A 12,004-nucleotide genomic window follows, 5' to 3' on the forward strand; every position below is an offset into this window, starting at 1 on the left:
ATTTGATAGCTCGTTAAAAAAAAGCAGCGTGTTTGGTAATGAATTAATACGAGACTTATTAGCTGTTTTGTGTAATCATCGAACTATAGATTAAGCTTACCTGCTAAAAAAAAAAATACCACGATCGCAGATAACTTGATAAATTACATTTTTCATCCGTTATAGAGATTTTATAGAACTATATTAACATTCTGAAAGTCGTCTACGTTTCTTATCAAAGTAAGCCAAGCTTCGCGTGAGAGAAAGGAATGGAAATTGATTATGAGAAAGGTTACAGTTGAAAACACAGGCAAAATTACATTTTCTATTATTTATAAAAGAAGGATATTAAAATTCGAAAAGTTTCTGCCGCTTACTTCCAAAGCAACATAAATACTTCATATTAAGCAAAAAAGCTACAAGTTGATTTCCATTCGGTCACAATAAATATCCCGGTGCTCTATAACCGAGGATCTATTCAAATATTTCCCTATCTCTCTTTTTCTCTCTCTCTCTCTCTCTCTCTCTTTCTCGCTCTGCCTATGTACAACGGTAAAAATCGAAATTATCTTCTACCTGTGAAAAATGTGATTCGAACTGCAGAATTGGATGTTGCGTAACGACATTGGCAAGGAGTCGACGATACCGTGTCTGTGTCAAAGCGACAAGGGAAAAGCAAGTCACCAGAGACAGTGTAATATACGGATCGTAGATCAAAACTACGTTCTAAAATCACAAGAACGAGCGGACACGAGTTGTGCTTGTAAAAAAAAAAGTAAGCAAGGTCGACGAGTCGATCAAATCGTGATCGCATGTGTTTCTATTCGAAGTTGGATGGTGTTCGGATTAGTGGTAAATGGAAAAATTATCGAGGAATATTATATATCAGTGAAAAGAGGAAGACGGACGAACTATGATTAACTCGCGAGTACACCGTTTAAACATTGAACAAAAAAACAAACGATCAGTAAACGCGTTAGTATCTTGGTTAGCGCATATAACCTTCGAAATTTGCATATTTATAGCATGAGTCTTTTCGATAACAAAAGCGTAGACACAACAGACTCTTGTTTATTTGCTAATTATAATAGTCCTTGGCTAATTTTAACAAATTAATCGGTGGCGTTCGTCGCCCTTGCGAAAGGAAACCTTGAATATTCCTATGAATCCTAATGAAAATAACACGAATGCAGATAATACACATTACTTTCATCTGCAAAATTCCTGATCTATATTCTCTCTGTTATTTCATGTTTTTCTTTTTCTTTTTTTTTTTTTTAATTTAGCTATCGTTCAAGTGCATCGTTCATCCCCTCAATCCTCGTTCATCCTACGCTTTCTTTACTTAATTTTTTCTCTGATATCAAATTGACACGATGGTGAAAAATGACTGGAATATTTATAACAAATATACATCGATATTATTAATAATATTGATAAAAATATTTGGAAATTTCTTCGTTGAACGAATAAAAAGCTGTAAGTGGAGTTAAACTTTGATAGAACATTTGATAGAATATTTGTATGCTTTCAAAAGCTAAAAGATTTTGCTATATGTACTCGTAGAAGCTCGCGTGAAAATTTATTATAAAGTTGCCTATCGTTTCCTGTGTTTTTTGCCGATCTCCTCAAACGATACAGCGGAAATTACTACCTTTTTAGAATTTATTGCACCATGTAAAATTGACACAAAGGGTAGACGAGGGTTACTCGTGATACATAATCGTTCGATAAAAACGTAGTACGTATTTTCTTCGCAGAATTTTATGTTCTACCTGGACTCGTTCGACGGGTCCATTTTACGAAAAACGTAAAAACCACGCGCGGCTCTACCCTTTGCTCTTTCCATTCAATCTGCCGAAAACGTCTTGAGAAGTATGCACACAAAATCCTCGGCTATAGATACAAAGACGTCGTTAACACCACCGGCGGATCCTTATAAAGGTCGTCGCAGTAAATTAATTTGTCACGCAAATTACGTAGCGCATTTTCCACGAATCGCGTGATAAACAAAATTGCACGTACGTCTTAAGCGCAGAGGAAACCGTAACGATCCATTGAATATAGTCAATGGACGAAAAATACGAAAAGAATACAGCTCGATGCGTCGTTTGTTGCGTTCATCTTTCTTCTATCGTCTTCGATTGAGTTTAACGTGGCAGATTGTTAAGTGAATGTTGTCAACTTTGGACAATTTGGACGCAGTTTTCGTATCTTTTGATCTTTAAACTTGACAAACTCGCCGGTCGGCAATTTTCGTGAAATTTTAAAACGAAAACATTGCATCGCTGTGAACCAGATATGGAAACGAACGCGTTCACAATACGTTTAATAAAAGCTACCATGTAACTTTTCATGTGCGTTACAAGGTGCGATATCGGAACTGAAAGCTATACAACACAGTACCGTAAATAGTTGTCATCAATGTAACAGAGAGATCTACGATAAATACTACTGTTCCAGGTCGGGATTGCAAGTTGCGTCCTTGTGTAAAACGTTTCCAATGTTTCACCAGCGATGCAACTGGCATCACCAGGTATCCGAGAAAACGTACTTTCCGTTATCTACTTCGCATTACTGTAACGTAAGCAACGCGTTAAAAGTATTTTTCATTGGCTAGCGATTTATAGCCAACATTAATATTCAAAGTTCGAGTCGTTGTACATATATCGTAAAAACTTCTTACAACTGTATAATGTATTCAAGATAGTGTTCTTTTTCTGTTTTTTACGTAATTTCCTGTGTATAACTTGCAATGCTAAATGAAATGCTGGAATAACAACATTGTACGCTCTTCCAGTAGACTTCGATTTTTGTAGAATCACGTGTAACGTTCACGTGTCCACTGACATTAAATACGCCAGTCAACGTTTATGATAATCGCTGGCTGCAACGATAATCGAGTGTTCGCAATGATTTATAAAAAAGAAACAATTTGTAAAAAAGCATACGGGTCATAAGTTGCGAACGAGAAGAGACAGCGTGTACTCTGCATCAAACTGTCGCCATGTTTTTTCATTCAACGTTCGATGACAGAACATTCCTTAGCTAATTCCTAATTCGATTATCGAGACGAGACGCGGATGGGGAAAACGAAGCTTCCGCGACCGTCTGTCAGCAAATTTAAAACGTAATAAAGAACATTTATAGCCGCCACGTGTTTCGAGCTTGCATTCTCGAGAATGCGTCAATCGAAGCTTGTTTGATAATTTTTCAACGATGATCGCCGTTTTTTAAATTATAATGCCGTAGTTTTAAATGCAAAGAAGGGGTCGCGTGTGTGATACAGAACAGGAATAGAAAACATAAATAACAGTTAATTATTAATTTAAAAAACGGAGAATTTCAAAGAAAAGGAATGAAACATTCTGCCATTTCGAACGTTGAACGATTCAGAATATCGAGAAGCGGAGAGTTCGAAATCTTCGATACGAAAGAGTTTAGAACTTTGCAACTTTGAGGATTTTTTGAATTTGCAATTTTATTCAAATTGTTCATAAAGAGTAAGAACTATTCTAAAGGTATAACGGCGATAACTTGGGGAAATCTTAATATAGAAACTTTTTCTTAACACTTTTCTTTAATATAACGCTGATATTGTCTCGATTTATTTTTAATGGACCACCCAGTACTGCTTCAATCCATTAAAGCCGATTGTCAGAGGACTGATAATACACGTTGATAATAAACATAATGTCAACTGCTATCTATGCTCGGTGTAGAATATAGATTGCAAGGTTGAAGCAATATGTACGCGACCTCTGCAATCTCTGCGCGCTCCTACCTACATATGTAACTTACACCGTTCTCTGTCGCATTAATTTTCAAACTGGCCGTGTCGACTAGAACGCGATATCAAAGGAAACGAAAATGGAAGAGAAAGAATTTTCATTACTGGAATTTTGTCGATCGTTCGCGGCGGACATCGGGATAGACAAGCGATCGAGCTCCACGAACCGGTTACTTTTTAATCCTGGCGATTAGTTAAAACAAAAATTCATTCGAACGAATCGCTCGCAAAAACGATCTGTCTCGTGCTATTGTTTAACAGATCTACAAGAGCAGAATAATAGGTATCGATGTTTGTTTGTAACGCGGCAAATAATGTCGATCGCAGTGAGAAAAGTTCGATTCAGGGCTCGCGTTATCCACGCGCGCGAAGAATTTTCGAACGCGATGGAAAAAAGCATGGAATTTCTAATCTATCAAGATGATTCTTATTCGTTCAATTGCAATTTAAATTTTCCTATTTAAATATCGAATGATCGAGCAATCTAATATTCATATGCAATAGAGTTGCGTAGTAAATGTAAATTCCAGCTTGATTTTTTCATTACGGTCAAATAGGCCGGCATCAGCCGATTACGTAACAAAAATATTTCACCCTAGCCGGGCAACAGGGTTACCCACAAAACGATTAACGCTGTACCTTTAACATTACACGGAATTACACGCATATCCGTTCACCTTGACGCATCCTCCGACATTATGTCGTTAATAGAACAACGAGTCTGACCTTGGAACTGGCAGATCCATGGTGGTGATGTTGGTGATAGCGGTGGATCGATGATGGTGATGGTGCGTTTGCTCGGCCATGATCCCCGGATGTAACGTTTGGTGTTGCTGAGGGTGCAGGTACACTTGTTCCTGTTGCTCTCTCCACAATGTTGCCATCTTTTCCAAACGAGTTTAGTTTACCGTGTCCAACGAATTTTCTCTTAATGATTCGCCTCAACCATGTGCAAACCGGTTCGCATGGCCGCGCGAATGTCGAAATTTTCTTGTACCGTCGAAACAGAACCTCGAATTCGATAGATCGTCATCTTTGCTTCTCATATCGTAACGTTCGCATGAATGTCAATCGTCCAAGTCTGATAAAAATTCGACCGTGTCCGATATCTCTCGTAACGTTTCACTGGATAAACGGTATACTTTGTATGGTCGATTGTGCGCCCTTCGACCGCGATAGTCGACACTTGGAACGGGATACGTTCGATTCAGAAGACAACGAAACCACTCGAGATACTGGACTCGTCTTCGGCGTCACTCGCCATATTGGAGAACACGCGAACAGCGACGTTCGACGTTACGGCGGCGATGTTTGGCCGTTATCGCGCGACAATCGCGTCTTCGCTGCTTGTTTGTTGCGCGAATTAAAATTAGCCAGGTCGCCGGTTAATCTTGCTTGCGCGATCGCGCTTGTTTCTTCGCGTACAGATAAAGAAACCTCTCTATCTGCGTCCAACAGCGGACAAACACTCGGCGAGATCGAAGCTTCGTAGACGATGCTTCGGACGCGCGCGTAAAAAGAAAAAAACGAAGAAAGAAAGACGAGGAGAATAGAAAGAAAAAAAAGAGACCGATTATTTTATCAAATAGCGCGTACGCCTTCCTAGTAGCGTTCGTTTCGTGTCCCGCCAAATTCTACGTCAGTTTATCGCTTCGTGCGCCAGCCTGTAGTCCAATGGAAGCTCGCATCGATGGAAAAAAACTGTAGAAACACGGTGACCTTCGTAGACGCTCGATAGATCACACGAGAATTACATTCGAAGCTATTTATTATTATTATTAATATTATTATTATTATTATTGTTATTACGTATCAGCTTCGAATCGTCACGACTTATTTGATCGTGGTAACGTTCTTCTCCTAAAATCGTACGATCTTGACAACACTCGCTACGTTAGATCGACAACTTTGAAAAACACTGATCCTCGTACGATGAAACGTCACGTATCGACGAGCGTCTAGAAGCGTTTGCAGACTGCTGTTACTGCTTACGGATGTCTGACATGCACGCGAATTCTTGATCGGATTCTCTTGACCTTGACACCGTGTTCTAGATCCAGGCGCAGCAGGAAATCCGTACACGAAGACACAGACGGATCGCGAGGGGGCATCGATCGACGAGCCGAGCTGTTACCATCGGATCCAAACGCGTTTCAGATGCATAAACGATAGCCTTTACTTCCCGCTCAGGCGTTCCGTTACATCGTGTGAAACGTGATAAAGACCCAAGGCACAACGTAAGTTCGAAGAATTTCCGGCCTTGACACACTGTCCCAAATGTCTCTTAGAACGGAGAAAATGTTTTCTTATTTCGTCGATTATGCGTTCCGTGGATAGAGCCAAAAGAATATCTGCTACATTCCGTTTCGGCTAATGTCACTTCGATCGGTACACGTACGAAACCCGTATGGTTATAGACGTTGATTTCGAACTGCGGTTCCCAACTACGCTGTCTATCGATATACGCGACACACTGCGATTCAATTTTTCGCGTGAAATACAATGCCACAGCACGGTTCACGGTTCGCCCGACGATAATCTCTTCGAATGCACGGATACGTACGAAACGCGTGTCAAACTGTCAATACGGTACTTGCGCGTACGCTTGAACGAATGTACAAAGAAGAATAGTCATTTGCCAAAAACAGGCTAACGAACATCAAGACGCAACACGTACGCTAGTCTGATGCGAACTGCCGGTGGAGCGCTACCCCCACTCTGCCTAACAATCAGCGTTTCCCCTCCCATGCGGACGACCAATCGTCGTTCCCCTCGTCTTCTTCCAATGCTACCTACCCGCGCTCGGACCGCGCAGCATGATAACAACACATTTTTAGGCGGTTCCCTTGTATAAGGCTGCTTCCACTCGTTCCGATAAGAAACAAATTCTCGTACGTGTGCTCTTACTGAATTTAGGCGCGAGATTTCGAGCACAGTCGATCGATGACCGAACGCTACGACGAATACTGCCTGTTTATCGGTATCGCGAATTATTCGCGCAGGATAAGGAACTGGACACGTGGCGCGTGATCGAAATGCATATCGACGAATTATACGCGCGTACGTACAGTCAGAATTCTATCGCTTGTTTAAAATTATTCTGGCATCAATTTAAATTACAGGCTATTCGTTGTTTGTGAAATTAACAAACGTCGATACGTCATCGTTTTCAGTCTTGTATCTCGCATTCGTATATCTCTCGATGCGACGCATCTCCATATTACTGAGAATTACCTGATGTATCTTTCGTCGAATAATTTCTAAGAAATAAATATACGATGAAGGTAACGCGTTTGTTAATTCCAACCTCTTCCACCTTGAACACGATTCGGAGTAGAAAAACTGGACTCTTACCCGTACGAGATTGTCGTTTCCGGCACAGAAGTAGAAGACAACGCGCCAGCATCATCCTCGTCCACGTCATCCTTCATTTTTTTAATTATTTCCTGCAATGTAATAAAACATATGATATTTACGTTTATTGCTATCACGTCGTCGAAACCTATCTTCTTTGAAAGTTCTTTTTTTAGCGAATTACGACAACTCGCTGTCCGAATATTGTTCTTTGAAAAGCTCGAGATAGCTTTGATCGGATACGTCCTTTAGTTATCACGATGCATTTCACGTATCATTTCGAATCAATGGAATAAACCAAATTGTTCCCTTTGTGATTTTAACAAAGAATCAAATAAATCAAAATGTTTTTTCCTCGTTCTATACATATTGAAATTTTCTTTTGTACTCGTAATTCGCGATGGTTAAGCTTCAACGTCTCGAAGCTCTTCTTCTCATACTTGTTTTATCGCTAATGCTCATCTGTTAGGTACAGACAGTGATAATAAAAAGACCTACGATACCAACCAACGAGAAAGAACGATGTACATCACACGGAAGACGGCGATGACAGTTGATTGCTTAATAATGCAAAAAAAATGATAATTACCGGCGCTAATATATAGCAAAAATGACACGTGCCTGAATCATTGCAATCAATTCAACGTGAAGATCGATCGACAGATCCCGTCACGAACTATTTGCAACAAAGTTGGTCGAATTTGTAACGTCGAAAATATTGCGAATACGATAAAAAATTGCAGGTCATGAATAATAGATGAAGTAGGATTCAAGAGAAAGAATTTAAGATTTTTCAGTGAGTCGTTGGCAACTGTAAGATCGCTCGTGATATTACTCCGAGAAGATCTATTACACACTTTCCTTTCTCTTTCAACAGCACGGAATTTATTCGATCAAACGTTCGATGTCTGAAGACTTTCCCGAAAGGATGTGCCACATGTCGATCGGGTTGAGAATTATTCGTCGAACCTTGAAGTGAAAAAGGTTCGATACACTGTTGATTTTCATGCATATATTCTTGTACTGGTTCAATGAATATCTGATGTAAAGGTATACTTTTTCCTTACAATGACAAGATGTGTGGAACGAGATACGTATCTTTCTTTTTTTTTTTTTTTTCGTTTTAGTGTATAAAAAGTATGGTAGATGCTGATTTTCTATTTTCTAAAAAGTTTCTTGAATTTAGCATCGGAATATACGATTGACGTTTAGCGATTATTTTCGATGGAATTAGTCGATCCGACTTGCGTGTTACTTTAAAAAGTTTATTCTCGATTTGGATTAAATCAAGGAAACGTTGTCTATTCTCTTTAGATTCACGTGTACCATGTATAAAAATTACATAAATTAATTTCATTATTTATATTTTGTACCCTATCTTTCCCGCTTTAAATCGTTATATTGGATGGTAACTACGTGTCAGACTGTGAGTCTAAAACGAAATTACCCTGGATACGTATAACGCGAAATAACGTTAACATGTATTAGCCGTTTATTTATTGACCATACTAAATTATAGCATATCGAGGAAACCGTACTTAGGGTCTACCTCGAGACCTTGCAAACTACCCGATGAACATTTCCTTCAAAATCTATCTGATAAATTATGAACATCGATATACATATATATATACACCACAAGAAAGTCTATAATTAATTAAATTCACCGTAGCTCGCTTCGCTCGATATAGTGAAATACATATAAAGAATCGTGTCAATCGCAGTCGATCTGATTAATAACGAAGTACCTGATCCATCAAATCGTACGATATCTACCTGTCTACCTGCAATTCGCATAACCACAGACCAAGATACGATCGAAGACGTATTGCATGAACGCCCACGCCACATTTCCACTGTCAAAGCAGTCTAAACCTTGTTCGGAAGGGAATCTCGTCAAGATCGTACTAAGGAAGCTATCAAAACGAGCGCATGCCTCCGTTGTACGTGTAACTTGCCAAGGAAACGATGGCGTTAAATGGAAACCGACAATGTTCATCGATGCAACGCATAATCCAAGTAATTTCAGTCGGTGGTCGCGAACAAAACATCAAGTGGCGTGGGCCGATTGCGTATTCTCTCGAATAACAACGCTAATTCGAAACAATCAACCGATGCTGCTCAGGATCAACGGTGCCTTTGTTCACGTTCAGCCAATTCCGCACAGTCGCATTACAGATTTGCTTTTACTCTATCGCACGGAGAATTCCTCGTCCGGCTCCAACTTACAGATGAGCAGCCTGTTGTTCGATGGTTTCCGAAAACAAACGTCGGATCGTATAAACGAAAAGGAAAGAAAGTAAGTGCAGGAAAACGTTTCCTCCTTTTCTCTTCTCGGCGTGTCCGTCTTCGTACCGACGATATTTCGTGCGATCGAGCAGGGTGAACGGTTCTGTTTATCGCTCTTATCGATAAAACCGTTCTTTAAGGAATATTGACTTTCGTTACAATATCCGGAACAGTCGGAATCGGTTCGCTTCGACGCGGCCACGGTACAGTGGTATTCTTTATATTTCCTCGCGTTCACTGCACTTTCCAGTGTCTTGGGACAAGTCGAATACGTTTATCGCGAATGTTTCGTGATACCCTATTTACGTACTCGAGGTTTCTTGTTCCATCGTATAGGGTAGTCGTATGAATGGCTGAGAATCGGAATAACGTAAGTCAGACCATAGCTACTTTTTTCATCAAACGATTCTCTTCTCCTGTTTATTACCGTAGAAAGTTCGTTATATTTTTCCAGGTCGTAAAAACGTACCGCGGTTGAGAATAAAGTTGTAACTTAATTACGAGACTCGAGAGATGATGCTTTTAAGAGTCGAAATACGTTGACTTACACTACTGTAATTTTCAACCCGCCAGATGTATTAATAGAAAAGTTATGCTAAGATTAAAAAAACATCTAGAAAATAGAATCGACCAGTACCTGGCAAACGTTTATATTCTTTCCTCTATTTATCTAAATTTTTGAAAAATAAAAAGGAAATAATATGTTTACGTCGCTCATCCACTTCGTCGTACAACATCCTAACACGAAAGCAAACTCCCAACTGAAAACTGAAAATACGAGAAACTGACTGTCCAATTCGCTTTCGGTATATTTCGAATCCAAACTTATTCGCGCTCCAAGGTACGTAGATAAAACCAAGAAGAAAAAGAAAAGAGGAAACGCGTGTATTTCACGACGCAAGAAAGACAACGAAAAAACGTAGTCGTGTCGATTCGCAAGCACGCGCCGGCAAAAAGATTCCGATATCGAGGACGAATTATCGAAGAAAGTTATCGATCGACAGTTCGAATTCTATAGAATGGGACCGTAAGGGTTCTCCATGGTTTCGAGGTAGCTCGACACAGTACGGAGACACACGAGTTTATAGATAGACGTCTGTATCTAGAAGCTGGCGTCAGGTAGGTCTGTGTTGATACATCGGGTCGTCGACATCGTTCTACTATCGCTACGTTGCGCTGTGTGTGCGCTATACAACAGAACTGATAAGGTGACGAGAAGCAACTTACGTGCGATGCACTCGTTTTAAAACCGCTTCAAGCTCGCGGATGAACAATTGCGCGACGTATGGGTCTCTTTCGATCGAATCACAAACATTTTTACGTCTTATCGTCGTTCAGCTATCACAGAGTGCGTTATTTAATATCCAACGATCAGATTTTCCTTGTAGCTAAAAAAGAAGATTATCCATTAGTCGATTGTTTCTTCGTTTCGATACGAGAACCAACAAGAAGCACTCTGTTCGATCGATGATGGAACGCACAGATTTTTTAATACGAAACGAAAATTCGTGCAACGTTATTCTTAAACTATCGTCGTCTTTTGTCGTTCTTACGTAGCTTCTCTTCGTAATTCTACGTATGTACGGTGTTTGGCCGCAGGGAACAATTACACGTAATAAGATATTACGAGAGAAGCAACTTGAAAGAGCGACTTTTTAACGAGCTCTGATATTTTAACGAAGTAACTTTTCAACGTTTCCCTATTTTTTGACGATGTTTCGACTTCAGCAAACCATTTAACTTTAAATTATCACGAATCAACAGTATCGAATTTTCCCACCGCAAACTTTCAACGACTAGTCTCAACTAACGATAACGCGTAATTTTCCTCTTGAAATTCTTACATTCTATGTAACATACGGTATAATTCCAATGTTTTAGTCGGTGATTAACCGCGTCAGGCTAATCGATCCTTCGGAACCAGTTCAATAATCCTACCACTTGAGATCTTCAAAGATCCATCGTCGCTTCTGACTGATATAGCGTACAACGAACGACGATCGATGTAAGAAAAACGAACCGCTGAAACGAACCCAACCCTATCTATTTAGCTGTCTGAACATTTTGGAAAATCGCTTGAAAAGCAATCGTGCCGCATAACGCGATCCAGATACGTATCTACCACGTAGCGCGATAGTCAAACCTTCCTAGGTGCGCGTTAGAGGCTGACATTATATGGCGCATTAAAAATACGAAGCCAAGGCAGCAACTAGGCAGAGGCGTATCGAACGACCGAAAGAAACAAAGAAAATGCGATACACGGTGTGCATGTCGTCGCCGCCGGTAATATCCAGCCGTCTAGACACTAGACTCTTTGTTCGTTCAGGGGCTGATTTTCGGGGGTTGTTCCTGGTCGAGCGTAGGGTAAACCGTGCCCGTGGACGGAGGAATGCACGAGTCTACGAGAAAGAGAGCAAAGAGAAAGACAGGAAGGCACAGTACGAGAGCGAAAGAGAGGAGCAACGGTTACACGAGGATAACCCCAAGGTGTGTGCATGTGTTTGGTCTGGTCGACGATCGACACGTTCGTGATCAACGACGACGAAACTGTGGGCCGTGACGGTGCACGCGCGACCGCCCGTCGTTCCACGA

General features: G+C 40.4%; 1 protein-coding gene across 5 annotated transcripts in view; it reads right to left on the reverse strand.

Annotated features, from left to right (window-relative positions):
- The window catches only part of LOC117153439 (uncharacterized), a 94,377-nt gene that overhangs the window by 65,402 nt on the left and 16,971 nt on the right, over positions 1-12,004 (reverse strand). For 2 of the 5 annotated variants that reach the window (XM_033327495.2, XM_033327496.2), the window contains one exon: positions 7,124-7,215. In XM_033327495.2, the coding sequence (XP_033183386.2) occupies positions 7,124-7,200 (77 nt within the window). In that variant the 5' untranslated portion in view covers positions 7,201-7,215. Of the gene's footprint in view, positions 1-4,495; positions 6,469-7,123; positions 7,216-12,004 lie in introns of those variants that run through there. The other 3 variants (XR_004463610.2, XM_033327494.2, XM_076620005.1) reach the window with 3 other exon arrangements.

Source organism: Bombus vancouverensis, chromosome 1, assembly GCF_051014615.1.
Source record: "Bombus vancouverensis nearcticus chromosome 1, iyBomVanc1_principal, whole genome shotgun sequence".
NCBI lineage: Eukaryota > Metazoa > Arthropoda > Insecta > Hymenoptera > Apidae > Bombus > Bombus vancouverensis.